The sequence below is a fragment of the Oncorhynchus masou genome, chromosome 10 (genome assembly GCF_036934945.1).
Source record: "Oncorhynchus masou masou isolate Uvic2021 chromosome 10, UVic_Omas_1.1, whole genome shotgun sequence".
Classification (NCBI taxonomy): domain Eukaryota; kingdom Metazoa; phylum Chordata; class Actinopteri; order Salmoniformes; family Salmonidae; genus Oncorhynchus; species Oncorhynchus masou.
This window is the reverse complement of record NC_088221.1, coordinates 29,346,087-29,365,256: the sequence shown is the minus strand read 5'-3', so window position 1 is coordinate 29,365,256 and position 19,170 is coordinate 29,346,087. Positions and strand designations below refer to the sequence as shown.

The 19,170-nt window shown below is 44.3% G+C and overlaps 1 protein-coding gene across 2 annotated transcripts in view; it reads right to left on the bottom strand.

Annotated features, from left to right (window-relative positions):
- The window catches only part of LOC135547484 (ephrin type-A receptor 3-like), a 136,069-nt gene that overhangs the window by 30,326 nt on the left and 86,573 nt on the right, over positions 1 to 19,170 (bottom strand). For both annotated transcript variants that reach the window (XM_064976535.1, XM_064976536.1), the window contains exons 7-11: positions 18,136 to 18,298; positions 17,845 to 17,947; positions 15,809 to 15,873; positions 15,254 to 15,379; positions 8,392 to 8,577 (exon numbers count right to left, since the gene is read on the bottom strand). In XM_064976535.1, coding sequence (XP_064832607.1) covers positions 8,392 to 8,577; positions 15,254 to 15,379; positions 15,809 to 15,873; positions 17,845 to 17,947; positions 18,136 to 18,298 — 643 coding nt within the window. The remainder of the gene's footprint in view (positions 1 to 8,391; positions 8,578 to 15,253; positions 15,380 to 15,808; positions 15,874 to 17,844; positions 17,948 to 18,135; positions 18,299 to 19,170) is intronic.

The window sequence follows — 19,170 nt, the reverse complement described above, 5'->3', positions numbered from 1 at the left end:
CAGCACTGGTGTCACGACAGGTATGACTTTAAATCAGCCGTAGTCACATGAACAGCACTGGTGTCACGACAGGTATGACTTTAAATCAGCCGTAGTCACATGAACAGCACTGGTGTCACGACAGGTATGACTTTAAATCAGCCGTAGTCACATGAACAGCACTGGTGTCACGACAGGTATGACTTTAAATCAGCCGTAGTCACATGAACAGCACTGGTGTCACGACAGGTATGACTTTAAATCAGCCATAGTCACATGAACAGCACTGGTGTCACGACAGGTATGACTTTAAATCAGCCGGGGTCAAATGAACAGCACTGGTGTCACGACAGGTATGACTTTAAATCAGCCGGGGTCAAATGAACAGCACTGGTGTCACGACAGGTATGACTTTAAATCAGCCGTAGTCACATGAACAGCACTGGTGTCACGACAGGTATGACTTTAAATCAGCCGGGGTCAAATGAACAGCACTGGTGTCACGACAGGTATGACTTTAAATCAGCCGTAGTCAAATGAACAGCACTGGTGTCACGACAGGTATGACTTTAAATCAGCCGTAGTCACATGAACAGCACTGGTGTCACGACAGGTGTGTGTCAGATGGAAATGTGCTCCACTTTTCACCCTTTCATCCCTCCCTCCCATGCTCTCTCTTTTGCTTTCTCACTAAACTCTCTCTCTCCATCTACCGCTCTCCTGCACTCTCTCCATCTCTCTCCATCCCCCTCTCCCTCTGTCTGTCACGCACATTGTAAATGTATCAAAGACAAATTCCACATCTGGCAACGCAGAACTCATTTCCAGATCTGTCAGAGGTAGGGGATGATGGAACCTGCTGTAAAAAGAAACACATTTATAACCCTCGTTGGAAGAATAAACTTCAATTAATAAAATTGGCTCCCTCACAACCGGCTTGCAATTTAATGGTGAGTAAAACAAGACTAGGTGTGGTCAGAGCAGTGTTTGAACCTTACCACAATCAGCACCTTTCATTTTCTACTGCTGGAGTACCAGCACCTCTTATAGAATACAGTGTCATCAATTACTTTTTTATTTTTTTAAATTTTATTTCACCTTGATTTAACCAGGTAGGCCAGTTGAGAACAAGTTCTCATTTACAGCTGCGATCTGGCCAAGCAAACAGTGCGACAAACAACAATACAGAGTTACACATGGAAAAAACAAACGTAGAGTCAATAACACAATAGAAAAGTCTATATACAGTGTGTGCAAATGAGGTAAGATTAGGAAGGTAAGGCAGTAAATAGGCCATGGTGGCAAAGTAATTACAATTTAGCAATAAACACTGGAGTGATAGATGTGCTGAAGACGAATGTGCAAGTAGAGATACTGGGAGTCCAAAGGAGCAAAGACAAAACAATATGGGGATGAGGTAGTTGGATGGGCTATTTACAGATGGGATATGTACAGATGCAATGATCTGTAAGCTGCTCTGACAGCTGACGCTTAAGATCTGTAAGCTGCTCTGACAGCTGACGCTTAAAGTTAGTGAGGGAGATATGAGTCTCCAGCTTCAGTTATTTTTGCAATTCATTCCAGTCATTGGCAGCAGAGAACTGGAAGGAAAGGAGGCCAAAGGAGGAATTGAAATATACCTGCTGGAGCACGTGCTACGGGTGGGTGCAGCTATGGTGACCAGTGAGCTGAGATAGCTAGCAAAGACTTATAGATGACCTGGAGCCAGTGGGTTTGGCGATGAATATGAAGCGAGGGCCAGCCAACGAGAGCATACAGGTCGCAGTGATTGGTAGTATATGTGTCTTTGGTGACAAAACGGATGGTACTGTGATAGACTGCATCTAACTTGCTGAGTAGAGTGTTGGAGGCTATTTTGTAAATGACATCGCCAAAGTCAAGGATTGGTAGGATAGTCAGTTTTAGGAGGGTAAGTTTGGCAGCATGAGTGAAGGATGCTTTGTTGCGAAATAGGAAGCCGATTCTAGATATAATTTTGGAATGGAGATGCTTAATGTGGGTCTGGAAGGGGAGTTTATAGTCTAACCAGACACAAACATTGGAAATGTAAAATTAAAGTGAGCTCAAACACATTTTTCATTACATCTCAAGCGCTAGATCTAAATTTCACAGTGTAGTGATAAGGGTACAACCTGTAATTCGTCTAGACAAGAACACCACCTTCTATTAACATAAGAAAGACTGCTGGCACAAACACACTCGTAGACATCGTTAAACACCTCCCTCTAAAAGACCCTGATGGATTTGCCCAACACCCCCTCTATAGAAAGTTGTGATGGATTGGCTCATTCACCTCACAGGACAGCCTTTATAGTTTCAGATAAAACAGACTTCTTAAACCTCCTCTGCTTTTTATCCTCTCCTTTGCTCCCCTCTCTCTGTGTGTGTGTGTGTGTGTGTGTGTCAGGGTTTCCTTTAGGAAAATGTGGCTCCGGACATTTGACCGGCAGCATTTTAATTTATTAGACATTTGAGAAATGTACCGGACCCATAGGCATTGGGTGTGTAACCTGATTAGGGCGTCCCCCCACGGTGCTCAGAAAGGCAGAAATCTCATTTAGATGATGGTAATTCATACAGAACATGCAAGTCGAGGATGCAACAATGTGCGGTCCTTCTTACTGAATTCTGAAGTGCACTTTGACGATGTTAGAATAACTGTCCACATTTACTTTTCCTCAGCCAATAAGACCAGTAACGAACAGCAACATCACTAGACAATACCAATCCACTATCCCCCATAGTAGAAAAGTTAACCTATTCTACTGGTCAGCTTGTCGAGAAAGAAATAGCCTATTCCAAACCGACTCTGGGACAGTTGAGGGACAATAGATCCCAAATTCTTACAACCAGTAGACCAAGATTACATATTTTTTTCTTTCTCCAAAGCAATGAGTCTGATTGAACAGATCAAAACATTTCGCCTAAAATGTTGATAAACTATTTTCTCTTCACATTATAAGCGCAGCAATAAGCACAATGCGCACATTTTCGTTCCATTAATGGGAAAACACCGTTGCCAAAGTGTGAGCGGTTTCATGTGACAGAGATGAAAATATTTGTTAGAAATGTAGAAAGAGGGGAGATCTAATTAAGCAATAAGGCACAAGGTGGTGTGATATATGGTCAATATACCACAGCTAAGAGCTGTTCCTATACATGATGCACCGCTGTAAGGACTACCGCTGTAAGGACTACTGCTGTATAGACTACCGCTGTAAAGACTACCGCTGTAAGGACTACCGCTGTAAAGACTACCGCTGTAAGGACCACCGCTGTAAAGACCACCGCTGTAAGGACCACCGCTGTAAAGACTACCGCTGTAAAGACTACCGCTGTAAGGACTACCGCTGTATAGACTATCGCTGTAAGTTCCACCGCTGTAAAGACCACCACTGTAAAGACTACCGCTGTAAAGACTACTGCTGTAAGGACTACCGCTGCAAAGACTACCGCTGCAAAGACTACCGTTGTAAAGACTACCGCTGTAAGGACTACCACTGTAAAGACTACCACTGTAAATTACTACCGCTGTAAGGACTACCGCTGTAAGGACCACCGCTGTAAAGACCACCGCTGTAAGGACCACCGCTGTAAAGACTACCGCTGTAAAGACTACCGCTGTAAAGACTACCGCTGTAAGGACTATCGCTGTATAGACTACCGCTGTAAGTTCCACCGCTGTAAAGACCACCACTGTAAAGACTACCGCTGTAAAGACTACTGCTGTAAGGACTACCGCTGCAAAGACTACCGCTGCAAAGACTACCGTTGTAAAGACTACCGCTGTAAGGACTACCACTGTAAAGACTACCACTGTAAATGACTACCGCTGTAAGGACTACCACTATAAAGACTACCGCTGTAAAGACTACCGCTGTAAAGACTACCGCTGTAAAGACTACCACTGTAAAGACTACCGCTGTAAAGACTACCGCTGTAAGGACTACCACTGTAAAGACTACCACTGTAAAGACTACCGCTGTAAAGACTACCACTGTAAAGACTACCGCTGTAAGGACTACCACTGTAAAGACTACCGCTGTAAGGACTACCACTATAAAGACTACCGCTGTAAAGACTACCGCTGTAAGGACTACCACTGTAAAGACTACCACTGTAAAGACTACCGCTGTAAAGACTACCACTGTAAGGACTACCACTATAAAGACTACCGCTGTAAAGACTACCGCTGTAAAGACTACATGAACATTTCATGCGGAACAGACAGGTAACAGGACAGGAACAGCGTTGGCACACGAGTAACCAAGGACCTATGACAACCAATGCAGAAGCAGGGAACAGAGCGGGAACCAGCCAGATATAGGGAAGGTAATAACAGAGGTGATTAAGTCCAATAAATTGCTGATGCACGTGACGGGGGGATGGCAGGTGTGCGTAATGATGATGGCAGGAGTGCGCAGTGCTGGGGAGTCTGGCGTCCTCGAGCGCCAGGGGGGAAGAGCGGGAGCATGCGTGACAAACGCAGTGTGGCTGGATACAACCTTTAGCCGTGGTATATCGACCATATACCACAAACCAAAGAAATGTTTTGTCACACCCGTGGTATACGGTCTGATATACCATGGCTGTCAGCCAATCAGTATTCAGGGCTCGAACCACCCAGTTTATAATATGCAACAACTAGCATGGGGTGCTAATATGACGGGGATTGTGCCTCTGGCTACTGGACAATAAAATAAAGTTGCTATAAAAGAATTGACTTTGGCTAGGCTACCTTGAAGAAAGGTAAGACATGCCTCATAACATGCAGTAAAACAGTCATTTGCTGTTTGAGATGCTGCCTGGCTCTTGCACTGTCTGGACAATTTTCTGCTCAAAGGCTCTGTATCTGTATGCTGTACGCTTGTGATAAATAAGATGCATAACCAATATACTGTACACACGCACCAATTTAATTAGACAAAATCATTAACCCATAAATGAACCCATAGACCGATAAGCATTACCTGTCAAATGTATTTCCATCGACTGGTATTTCCATCAATTAATAGACTAAAAAGCATTATATCACAATGGGATGTTTTCTTCTTCTGTCGGCGACATTTTCAATTATCGGCTTTTAACTTTTTTTATCAGCCAAAAGTCGGCTATTACCAATGCATGTGTGTGTGTGTGTGTGTGTGTGTGTGTGTGTGTGTGTGTGTGTGTGTGTGTGTGTGTGTGTGTGTGTGTGTGTGTGTGTGTGTGTGTGTGTGTAGCCAAAAGCAGCAGAAGGCTTAATGAGGTGTGACAGTCTCTGGATTATTAAGAATGAACAGGACTGGGTTAATAAATCACCCTACGCCACAGACAGGACCGTGCGTGTGTGTGTGTGTGAGTGTGTCAGTCTGTTCTCGCATGCCAACCAAACCCCTGCTATCAATCATAGAGTACCCCCCAACACAGACACACACACGTTACTATGCTCTCCCCTCATTCTATCCTAAAAACAGAAAGAAACAAAGAATAATTTGCGATTAAGCCTGGCATTATTCACCAGCAGGGCTTTAATAGTCAGAGTGATGGAAGATGTTTTCGACAAATAGAATCCCTATATGATTGAAAAAACAAAAGGGCAATTTTGCATTCCTCTCCGGGTTCTATATCAGAAACATTATGGATATTACTACATTTTGCAGAACTTTTTCTGGTAAACATATCATTTTTACATATCATTATCGACATTGTATAATAGGGCTGCACAATTAAATGTAATTCACATTGAAATCGCATTATTTACATGTGCAATATCCATGTGGTAGAAATCGACACTGAGTGTACAAAACATTAGGAACACCGTCCTAATATTGAGTTGCACCCCCTTTTGTCCTCAGAACAGCCTCAATTCATCGGGACATGAACTCTACAAGGTGTCGATAGCATTCCACAGGGATGCTGGCCCATGTTGACTCCAATGCTTCCCACTGTTGTGTCAAGTTGGCTGGATGTCCTTTGAGTGGTGGACCAGACTTTTTCTATTGTGTTATTGACTGTACGTTTGTTTATCCCATGGGTAACTCTGTGTTGTTTGTGTCGCACTGCTTTGCTTTATCTTGGCCAGGTCGCAGTTGTAAATGAGAACTTGTTCTCAACTGGCCTATCTGGTTAAATAAAAAAATAAAAAATAAAAAATAAAAAAAATATTCTTGATACACACAGGAAACTGTTAAGTGTGAAAAACCCAGCAGCGTCGCAGTTCTTGACACACTCAAACTGTTGTGCCTGGCACCTACTACCATACCCTGTTCAAAAGCACATCAATATTTTGTCTTGCCCATTCACCCTCTGAATGGCACACACTATCCATGTCTCAATTGTCTCAAGGCTTAAAAATCCTTCTTTAACCTGTTTCCTCCCCTTCATCTACACTGTTTGAAGTGATGAGTGTTATCAATAAGGGACCATAGCTTTCATCTGGATTCACCTGGTCAGTCTATGTCATGAAAAGAGCAGGTGTTCCTAATGTTTTGTACACTCAGTATATATCGCATGAAATATTTTGAATTGAATTGCCACTGAGTGAAATGTGCCATAGTCTACTCTGTTTGACGTCTCTCTGTTTGTCGTCTCTCCGTTTGTTGCCTCTTCGTTTGTCGTCTCCGCTTGTCGTCTCTCCGTTTGCCGTCTCTGTTTGTCGTCTCTCCGTTTGTCGTCTCTCCGTTTGTCGTCTCTCCATTTGCCGTCTCTCCGTTTGCCGTCTCTTCATTTGTCGTCTCCGCTTGTCGTCTCTCCGTTTGTCGTCTCCATTTGTCGTCTCTCCGTTTGTCGTCTCTGTTTGTCGTCTCTCCGTTTGTCGTCTCTCCGTTTGTCGTCTCCCCGTTTGCTGTCTCTCCGTTTGTCGTCTCCGTTTGTCGTCTCTCCGTTTGTCGTATCCGCTTGTCGTCTCTCCGTTTGTCGTCTCTCCGTTTATCGTCTCTCCGTTTGTCGTCTCTCCATTTATCGTCTCCATTTGTCGTCTCTCCGTTTGTCGTCTCTCCGTTTGTCCTCTCCGTTTGTCGTCTCTCCGTTTGTCCTCTCCGTTTGTCGTCTCTGTTTGTCGTCTCTCCGTTTGTCGTCCGTTTGTCGTCTCTCCGTTTGTCGTCTCTCTCCCTCTCTACTCTTGCAGCTGCTCAAATGCAGTCAACGGATTGTTTCAAAGAGGAACGATGCTGCTTTCCACTTTGCTTTTAAATCATTCTTTTTTCTATTCCTACAGTTCACCCAAGTGTTTTTTATATCACAAATCAATTTGCAATTGCAATATTGGTAAAAACAAAACACTATTCGATTTTTGGCCCATATCGTCCAGCCCGATCGTATAATTATTTTCAACTACTGTATATTGTGATTCAGAAATCCATGGCTGGGCTACAACTGATATGAAACATCATTAAAACAGATCTGTTCTGGCCTGCTGGTCAAGTTGACCAGAGCTGGCTAACCTCTTTAAAGTTTTACTGTGAGTTTTACAAGCCTGTTTGTTCCTTTAAACTGATCAGTTCATCTGCTGTAGAGCGAGCAGAGGGAGATATTTTATAGGTTTAACTCTTCAGTATAACACGACATGGCCAGAACAGCAGTATTATGTGTGTGTGTGTGTATGTTTTACGTGAGTGTGTGTGTGTGTGTGTGTGTGTGTGTGTGAGTATGTTTTACATGAGTGTGCGTGTGTGTGTGTGTGTGTATGTTTTACGTGGGTGTGTATGTGTGTGTGTGTGTGTTGTGTATGTTTTACGTGTGTGTGTGTGTGTGTATGTTTTACGTGAGTGTGTGTGTGTGTGTATGTTTTACGTGTGTGTGTGTGTGTGTGTTGTGTATGTTTTACGTGAGTGTGTGTGTGTGTGTGTGAGTATGTTTTACATGAGTGTGCGTGTGTGTGTGTGTGTGTATGTTTTACGTGAGTGTGTATGTGTGTGTGTGTGTGTTGTGTATGTTTTACGTGAGTGTGTGTGTATGTTTGTGTGTGTGCGTACATGCACGCATGCATCAGGCCAGAGTGAGTTAACAGGCGGAGAGTGCAGTGAGGTGGAGACCGACTCTGATTGTGGACCAGAGGTCAAAGTAATTATTTCACAGTTTTTCGAGTAATTACCTTTAAGAGGCTGAGAATGTGTGAGTGTGTGAGAATATCTGTGTTAAGGAGCCTCAGGAGGGAGGGTGAGATTCAAGCCAATAGAACTCAATAAAATGGATTATCTTGTAAAGGTGTAGCCAGTCTCATAGAATTGTTCCGTGTATAACCAACAACACATTCTGTCCAAGGTTTTCTTCTGGGAAGGATTCTTTAGGCTCCATCTGGCCAGGCATAACATACTTCATACATACATAAATATCACACCAATATTTAATGAGTGATATGTTTGTTTTTCTCTCATTCTTATTGTATAGTAAGATGTGGTCTGTACGTACTCCTGGTGACCACTCCCTCCAGCCTGATGATGTTTGGATGGTCAAACTGTCCCATGATTGACGCCTCGGACAGGAAGTCCCGCCTCTGTTTGTCGGTGTATCCTGCCTTCAGCGTCTTGATTGCCACACAGATCTCCTTCTTACTGGGCAGACGCAGACGACCACTGCACACCTCCCCAAACTCACCTAAACACACACACATACACACACAGAGCGTTAATAACACACACAAGCACTGTCACCAAGGACCTGAGGCTACAATCTATTATTGATTACCTTTCATCAGAATAAACGTTATCATTTATTTCAGTTGGATCAGACCCGTCAGAGAGTCTTGCTTAATTTCATAACCACCCACATTAGGCCATTATGAGCATGTGCTGTCATATGTCTTTCTTGGAATCCATTTCCCTCACTGAGATAACAATGACTAATTGAAGCTTGACTACATTGGCCACAGTCTATAAATGACCTTTCTACTTTCCATATAATATAAAGCACTATGACACTCATCAGAGCTGACCAATTATCATTCCAGCATAGTGAGGACATGTACAGTATAATTCCAGCATAGTGAGGACATGTACAATATCATTCCAGCATAGTGAGGACATGTACAGTATCATTCCAGCATAGTGAGGACATGTACAGTATAATTCCAGCATAGTGAGGACATGTACAGTATCATTCCAGCATAGTGAGGACATGTACATAGTGAGGACATGTACAGTATCATTCCAGCATAGTGAGGACATGTACAGTATAATTCCAGCATAGTGAGGACATGTACAGTATAATTCCAGCATAGTGAGGACATGTACAGTATCATTCCAGCATAGTGAGGACATGTACAGTAACATTCCAGCATAGTGAGGACATGTACAGTATCATTCCAGCATAGTGAGGACATGTACATAGTGAGGACATGTACAGTATCATTCCAGCATAGTGAGGACATGTACAGTATAATTCCAGCATAGTGAGGACATGTACAGTATCATTCCAGCATAGTGAGGACATGTACATAGTGAGGACATGTACAGTATCATTCCAGCATAGTGAGGACATGTACAGTATAATTCCAGCATAGTGAGGACATGTACAGTAACATTCCAGCATAGTGAGGACATGTACAGTATCATTCCAGCATAGTGAGGACATGTACATAGTGAGGACATGTACAGTATCATTCCAGCATAGTGAGGACATGTACAGTATCATTCCAGCATAGTGAGGACATGTACAGTATAATTCCAGCATAGTGAGGACATGTACAGTATCATTCCGGCATAGTGAGGACATGTACAGTATAATTCCAGCATAGTGAGGACATGTACAGTATAATTCCAGCATAGTGAGGACATGTACAGTATCATTCCAGCATAGTGAGGACATGTACAGTAACATTCCAGCATAGTGAGGACAACTAGTATTCTTAGCCCTTCCGAGACTGACTAGTCTATAGCCTCTTGTGTACTTTACTTGTTCTTCTGAATTATAGTATATTCACTAGATTGTGCTTCTTTTTTATGGAACGTGTTTTACGCACCCATTCATATACTGTCCTTTACACACCAGTTCATATACTGTCCTTTATGCACCAGTTCATATACTGTCCTTTACGCACCAGTTCATATACTGTCCTTTACACACCAGTTCATATACTGTCCTTTACGCACCAGTTCATATACTTTCCTTTACGCACCAGTTCATATACTGTCCTTTACGCACCAGTTCATATACTGTCCTTTATGCACCAGTTCATATACTGTCCTTTACGCACCAGTTCATATACTGTCCTTTATGCACCAGTTCATATACTGTCCTTTACGCACCAGTTCATATACTGTCCTTTATGCACCAGTTCATATACTGTCCTTTATGCACCAGTTCATATACTGTCCTTTACGCACAAGGTCATATACTGTCCTTTATGCACCAGTTCATATACTGTCCTTTACGCACCAGTTCATATACTGTCCTTTACGCACCAGTTCATATACTGTCCTTTATGCACCAGTTCATATACTGTCCTTTATGCACCAGTTCATATACTGTCCTTTATGCACCAGTTCATATACTGTCCTTTACGCACAAGGTCATATACTGTCCTTTACGCATGCAACTCAGATAGATTATCCCTTTACGCACTTCCTTTGTATATATACCTGCGCCTTATTTTCTATGTTGCGTGATAATGTTGTATATATGTTTTGTATATTGTTTATTTTCCTGTCATGTGACATTTACTTGTCCCGACCTCTATCTCTAGAGACACGTCTGCTTCCGTTCACAACTTTGCCTGAGGAAGCCTCTAGAAGTAGTGTTGCAGATGTGCGTCCTGATGCACAATGCTGATCTGCTCCTATATGTATTATTTGCTCCTATATGTATTATTTTGTAAATCTTTTCTGTTAATAGTTCACTAAAGTTTACTGCGAAGGTCTGGCCTCCTACTCTTCTTCTTTCTTAGATAGTTTCACTAGGCAGGACGTTGTGGTAGAGAGACCACTTCAACGTCAGAAGGGCAGGTCAAGTATCACTCTGATACGGCTGGTGACAGGGACTTGGCTAGAGAGGAGAGGGTGTGTGTTTGTGAAGGACAGTGACGTCACAGCTAAAACATGCCAAGCCCTCTCTCCGGGATGATCATTTCCCATAGCTGAGTTGGATCAGAGACGCATGATCGGTACTGAGTCAGATACACACACACACACAAGGAGGCATATCACACGTACACACACACACAAACACACACATTCAGAGGGTCAGTAGTACTGGCCTGAAATTGCGTCTGGAAGAATTTAGCAGAATAATTACAGGCTGTCTAAACAGAGCAGCACGCAGCCTGCTGGGCTATGGGAGGGGGTGGGGTCACAGCTGGGCTGTGGTTGGCCAGTGGACAGGCTGGGAAACGACCAGCACCAGGGTCAGTATTACCCTACCCTCCATCCACTCCTCTGATAAGCAGGGGAAGTGATTTGATTAATGAAACAAACTCTCTCTGCTTTCTGAGGCTTTGATGTCTGCAGGTCATCTGTAAGGTGATGCCTTGTGTTTTAAAACAACCATCCAGAGAGAGAGTCTTTCAGATCTACTGCAGGGTGTCAAATACACGAGGGCGTTCAATCCGGCTCCCGGGTGGTTTGCATAATTTTTAAAATCAATATACACTACCGTTCAAAAGTTTGGAGTCACTTAGAAATGTCCATGTTTTTGAAAGAAAAGCAATTTTTTTGTCCATTAAAATAACATCAAATTGATCAGAAAGTCTACAGTGTAGACATTGTTAATGTTGTAAATGACTATTGTAGCTGGAAACGGCAGATTTTTAATGGAATATCTACATAGGTGTACAGAGGCCCATTATCAGCAACCGTCACTCCTGTGTTCCAATGGCATGTTGTGTTAGCTAATCCAAATGTATTATTAAGGCTAATTGATCATTTGAAAACCCTTTTGCAATTATTTTAGCACAACTGAAAACTGTTGTACTGCTTAAAGAAGCAATAAAACTGGCCTTCTTTAGACGAGTTGGGTATCTGGAGCCTCAGCATTTGTGGGTTTGATTACAGGCTCAAAATGGCCAAAGACTTTTCTTCTGAAACTCATCAGTCTATTATTGTTCTGAGAAATGAAAGCTATTCCATGTGAGAAATTGCCAAGAGACTGAAGATCTCGTCCAACGCTGTGTACTACTCGCTTCACATAACAGCGCAAACTAGCCCTAACCAGAATAGAAAAAGGAGTGGGAGTCCCCGGTGCACACCTGAGCAAGAGGACAAGTACATTAGAGTGTCTAGTTTGAGAAACAGACGCCTCGCAAGTCCTCAATGGTCAGCTTCATAAAATAGTACCTGCAAAACACCAGTCTGAACGTCAACAGTGAAGAGGCAACTCCGGGATGCAGGCCTTGTAGGCAGAGTTGCAAAGAAAAAGCCATATCTCAGACTGGCCAATAAAAATAAAAGATTAAGATGGGCAAAATAACACAGACACTGGACAGAGGAACTCTGCATAGAAGGCCAGCATCCCGGAATCGCCTCTTCACTGTTGGCTGAAAAGTTGCTTCCTTCTCCTCTGACAATGTTCCCCAACTGTGAGGATTGTTTTTTTCCAGCAGGACAATGCTCCTTGCCACACAGCCAGGTCAATCAACGTGTGGATGGAGGACCACCAGATCAAGACCGTGTCATGGCCAGCCCAATCTCCAGACCTGAACCCCATTGAAAACCTCTGGAATGTGATCAAGAGGAAGATGGACGGTCACAAGCCACCAAACAAAGCTGAGATGCTTGACTTTTTGCACCAGGAGTGGCATAAAGTCACCCAACATCAATTATTTTTTATTTTACCTTTATTTAACTAAGCAAGTCAGTTAAGAACAAATTCTTATTTTCAATGACGGCCTATGAACAGTGGGTTGATTGCCTTGTTCAGGGGCCGAATGACAGATTTTTACCTTGTCAGCTAGGAGATTCAATCTTGCAACCTTTCAGTTGCTAGTCCAATGCTCTAACCACTAGGCTACCTGCCGCCCCCCACTTTGTCAATGTGAAAGAAAGGTGCTTAGAGGCATGAAAGCTGTGATTGAAAATCAGGGTTATTCCACCAAATATTGGTTTCTCAACTCTTCCCAAGTTAAACATTATAATTGTGTTGTTTAAAAATGAATATAATCTTATTTTCTTTGCATTATTTGAAGTCTGACAACACTGCATATTTTCTGTTATTTTGACCAGTGGTCATTTTCTGCTAATAAATGCTCTCAATGACAATATTTTTATTTAGAATTTGGGAGAAATGTTGCCAGTAGTTTATAGAATAAAACAAAAATATTAATTTTACCCAAACACACACCTATAACTACTAAAACCAGAGACCATTTTGCAGTGGTCTCTTACCTTTTTCCAAAGTATTCAGACCCCTTGACTCTTTTCACATTTTACAGCCTTATTCTAAAATGGATTCAATAGCCCCCACCCCCCCACCCATCAACCTACACACAATACCCCATACCCCATAATGACAACATAAAAACAAGATTTTAGACATTTTTGCTAATTTATTACAAATAAAAAACTGAAATACCTTATTTACATAAAGCATTCAGATCTCAAGGACGCTCAATGAAGACAGGATGCACGTGACCTCAATTTCAAGTCTCATAGCAAAGTCTGAATACTTAGGTAAATGTGATATTTCAGTCTTACTTTTTTTAAATATATTTGGAGTTTTTGCTTTTTCATTATGGGGTACTGTGTGTAGATTGATGAGGGGGAAAACAATTTAATCCATTTTAGGACTATTTTTTGCACATTTTGACAGCAAGGAAATATAACACATTTTCAGTGCAGCCCTCTGGACCTTGCTGAAGACCAAATGCACCCTCGGGGCAAAATTTGTTTGACACCCCTGATCTACAGGAACAGCTAAACTCTAGAGGGAGTGTATACTGCATTCTACTCTGTAAGTGCAGGTCCTGTAGAGTGAGGTCTGTATGATGGCTTTACAGCCAGAGGGACTTAGGAGACTAACATGCTGCTGTGTGTGTGTGTGTGTGTGTGTGTGTGTGTGTGTGTGTGTGTGTGTGTGTGTTTATGTGTGCTCTCCCACTGCCTGCTATTCCCATGAATCACAATGCATTAACTTCATGTCTACACTCCTGCTGAAGACATCAGGGGGAGAGGGAACAGGAGAGGGAGGAGAGGTGGAGAAAGGAGAGAGAGGAGAGGTAGAGAGAGGAGAGGTGGAGAAGGGAGAGAGAGGAGAGGTGGAGAAAGGAGAGAGAGAGGAGAGAGAGGAGAGAGGGGAGAGAGAGAGAGAGAGAGAGAGAGGAGAGAGAGAGAGAGAGAGAGAGAGAGAGAGAGGAGAGAGAGAGAGAGAGAGAGAGAGAGAGAGAGAGAGAGAGAGAGAGAGAGAGAGAGGAGAGAGGAGAGAGAGTAGAGAGAGAGGAGAGAGAGGAGAGAGGAGAGAGAGTAGAGAGAGAGGAGAGAGAGGAGAGAGAGGGGAGAGAGAGGAGAGAGGAGAGAGAGGAGAGAGAGGAGAGCGAGGAGAGAGAGAGGAGAGAGAGAGAAGAAAGGAGAGAGAGAGGAGAGAGAGGAGAGGTAGAGAAAGGAGAGAGAGAGGATGAGAAAGGAGAGAGAGAGGAGAAGAGAAAGGAGAGAGAGAGGTCGAGAGGAAGCTGTGGGGGGTGTAAAATAATATCCCATCTGGAGGTGCGGTACTTTTACCCATAGTCCTCTGCTCCAGCAGCATGCACTCTATTGAATGCAGTGAGGCAGGAAGGACTTCTTCCGTCTCTCTCTCGACATCCCCTTTCTCTATCCATCAATCCCTATCACTACCTCCACTCCCCTTCCGACCATCTCTCAATCCAACCCTTTATCCATATCACCTTTTCCTCCCGCCCATCCCTCACTCTTCTTCCCTTCCTCCCTCCCTTCCCTGCCTTTCCCTCTCTCCCTCCGTAGCAGGAGAGGGGTAAAATGAAGCTCTCCAGCTGAGGTGTTAAATGAATCTCATTCTCACCACATTCAGAACAAACACACTTCACTCTCAAATAGCTCCTCTTTGTGCCGCTGAATGCCAATGTATGTGACGTATATTTGGGATTGCTGTGAATTTAATGTGGGACATTTTGTTCAAGATGTCTTACTGTAAGTAACCGTATCTGAATGCTATGTGTTATTGACATGTTTGGGATTTAAAAATACATTTGATTGATATGTGTGTGTGTGTGTGTGTGTGTGTGTGTGTGTGTGTGTGTGTGTGTGTGTGTGTGTGTGTGTGTGTGTGTGTGTGTGTGTGTGTGTGTGTGTGTTTGTGTCCAGGTTTGTGTGTGTGAAATCTCTTGTCTCACCTGCTCCCACCACCTTGTCAATGGCGATACAGGAAGCATCCAGCTCCTTGGCAAACTCATGGACGGCCTGACTGGGGTCTTCATAGGTGTGAGGGTCTACGTAGGTCCTTATTCCTGGCAGACGCACTGAGGAGGGAGAGGGAGAGAGTTGGCAATTGTTTCATTGGGAGAACCAGAAGGTGTGTGTGTGTGTGGTTTTAGAATGTGTTAGCTATAGGAATAGGCAGTGGAGACTAGAGACTTTGGCTGGGTCACAAAACACATTACATCATGTGACATGTATGGATGACTCACCCATCAATAAGGCCAGTCAATGGTTCATATGTAAGAACAACACTGGGTTGGTTTATGAGTGTGGCCAGCCCCAATGAAAACACGTTTCTGTTCAAATAAACCCCAATCAGGAGATGGATTATACTGTACACAAACATCCTGGCCCTGTACCTAACTAACGCTGAGGTGGGGGTATAATGACTCAATGTATTTTAGAAGAACCATTGACAGACAAAGAGACAGAGAAAGAGACAGACAGGGAGGGGAGAGAGGTGAACTTACAGTGACCGTTGCCAAAGTGCAGTCTCTTTTCATCAGGCTGTTTAGACTTGCTGTAGCCACAGAACCTGTCAGTCACAATGATAGAGATTAAGGTCACACCTTTACATCTGAGGGCATAGCACAGTGTGTGTGTGTGTGTGTGTGTGTGTGTGTGTGTGTGTGTGTGTGTGTGTGTGTGTGTGTGTGTGTGTGTGTGTGTGTGTGTGTGTGTGTGTGTGTGTGTGTGTGCGTGCAGAGGGGAGCAGCAGTCAGTCCAGTCTGCGATGGCGTGTTTTTCTTTGCTGTGAGCCAGAACAGGATCTGTTGGACTAGTAATGAGCCTGAGAGTTCTACTCTCACTACAGCACTGACTGCCAACATCCACCCCACACGCAGGCACACACACACACCTCTCACATCAGGGCTGTTACACCACACACACACACACCTCTCACATCGAGGCTGTTACACCACACACACACACACACCTCTCACATCAGGGCTGTTACACCACACACACACCTCTCACATCGGGGCTGTTACACCACACACACACACCTCTCACATCGGGGCTGTTACACCACACACACACACACACACCTCTCACATCAGGGCTGTTACACCACACACACACCTCTCACATCAGGGCTGTTACACCACACACACTCTCACATCAGGGCTGTTACACCACACACACACACCTCTCACATCGGGGCTGTTACACCACACACACACACACACCTCTCACATCAGGGCTGTTACACCACACACACACCTCTCACATCGGGGCTGTTACACCACACACACACACACCTCTCACATCGGGGCTGTTACACCAAACACACACACACACCTCTCACATCAGGGCTGTTACACCACACACACACACCTCTCACATCAGGGCTGTTACACCACACACACACACCTCTCACATCGGGGCTGTTACACCACACACACACACCTCTCACATCGGGGCTGTTACACCACACACACACCTCTCACGTCGGGGCTGTTACACCACACACACACACACACACACACCTCTCACATCGGGGCTGTTACACCACGCACACACCTCTCACATCGGGGCTGTTACACCACACACACACACCTCTCACATCGGGGCTGTTACACCACACACACACACCTCTCACATCGGGGCTGTTACACCACACACACACACACACCTCTCACATCGGGGCTGTTACACCACACACACACCTCTCACATCGGGGCTGTTACACCACACACACACACCTCTCACATAGGGGCTGTTCCACCACACACACACACACACCTCTCACATCGGGGCTGTTACACCACACACACACACACACCTCTCACATTGTGGCTGTTACACCACACACACACCTCTCACATTGTGGCTGTTACACCACACACACACAAAAAAAAGAAACAGGAGCATGCTGTATAGACCAGGGATCATCATGCTGTATAGACCAGGGATCATCATGCTGTATAGACCAGGGATCATCATGCTGTATAGACCAGGGATCATCATGCTGTATAGACCAGGGATCATCATGCTGTATAGACCAGGGATAATCATGCTGTATAGACCAGGGATCATCATGCTGTATAGACCAGGGATCATCATGCTGTATAGACCAGGGATCATCATCTAGATTCAGCCGCGGGATGGTTTGTCTTGAGCAGATGGTCGGGGGCCGGAACATAATTATAAATAATATGTGGACTGGCAAATTTACCACAAGAAGCCCAAACAGGTACAATATTTGACTGAAATATAATAGTTTCAAACCGTGCTTACATTTGTATACAATCACATATCTCTCTACAATAAAATAACAATAAAATAAAAACTTTGGGGGAGGTAAATCAAATCCCCCCTGGGCCGCCAGTTGGGGAACCCTGGTATGGGTGTATTACTTAGCATTAGTAGGGATGGGATCTAGCCTTCCCACAGCATCCTCACAGTACAGTATGTCTCTGCATGTGTAGGCCGACCCCCCGGGTAGAAAGACACATGTATTTGGAGCTGACAGTGTTTTGTGCATTGTGATTGGTTTACAGACCTGCCAATCACCACGTAGAGGAGGATGGAGAGCAAAATAATGGCTACAGAGGAAGAGATGGCTATCAATACCACCTGACTACTCTCACTGGAGATAGAGAACGCTGAGTGGGAGGAGAGAGAAACCAGAGAACAAGGGAGGAAGGATAAATGTTAGCATATACAAGCACAGGTCAATGACAAAAATCTAACTATTGAATCACTGACATCCTTCACTAGGTGTTGAATTACAAAATACAGTATTTAGACTCTTCAACGGTATATAATATGGTGGGATCAGATCTGTACTTACAGTCAGGGCTTGTCTCAAACTCAAAGCTCCTGCTGCTGGCTCCGTAGCCTGCTGCAGTCCTGGCCCTGATCTGGAGCAGGTAGGAGGTGTCTGCCTTTAGACCGCCCAACGTCACGTTGCAACCCTTAGAGCGCAGGATGGTGTAGCTGGTCTCCTGCTCCTGCTACAGGGGGCGAGAGTGAGGAAGGAGCGATGTAGAGAGGGAGGGAGAGAGAGAGTGAGAGAGAGTGAGAGAGAGAGAGAGAGAGAGAGAGAGAGAGAGAGAGAGAGAGAGAGAGAGAGAGGAAAAGACAGAGGTTACTATCAGTCCATGGAGGAATGTGTATAATAATGTATACAGGCATCTGTGTACTGAGACTGTTGACACATCGGCTCACCCATCAGGGACAGGTCAGTACCATGGGAAGAAAATGTTTGTTTGCAATCAGGTGTACACTATAGAGCTCGGCCACAACACACACAAGCACACACACACACACACACACACACACACACACACACACACACACACACACACACACACACACACACACACACACACACACACACACACACACACACACACACAACCCAGCATGGTGAATTACAACCTTAATATTTTGCATCTCTACGGATCTTAGTGCCGCCTTGATCCCTCCACCAGCCTAACAGAACTAGATTTACTGTTTCGGGTCTACGTTCAGCCCATTGTTTCCAGATGTCGGGGACGGTACAGGAGGTAGAGAGGAGGGATTCACAGAGATGTATAGGATTCCCTGAGAGTCCAAGCCTTAAAGCTTATGTTGGCTGTCGTAGCAACCCTGTCCTCATTGAGCCAGAGACGGGTATCAACCCTGTCCTTATTGAGCCAGAGAGAGGTACCAACCCTGTCCTCATTGAGCCAGAGAGAGGTACCAACCCTGTCCTTATTGAGCCAGAGAGAGGTACCAACCCTGTCCTCATTGAGCCAGCGAGAGGTACCAACCCTGTCCTCATTGAGCCAGAGAGAGGTACCAACCTCTGTGTGTGTGTGTGTGTGTGTGTGTGTGTGTGTGT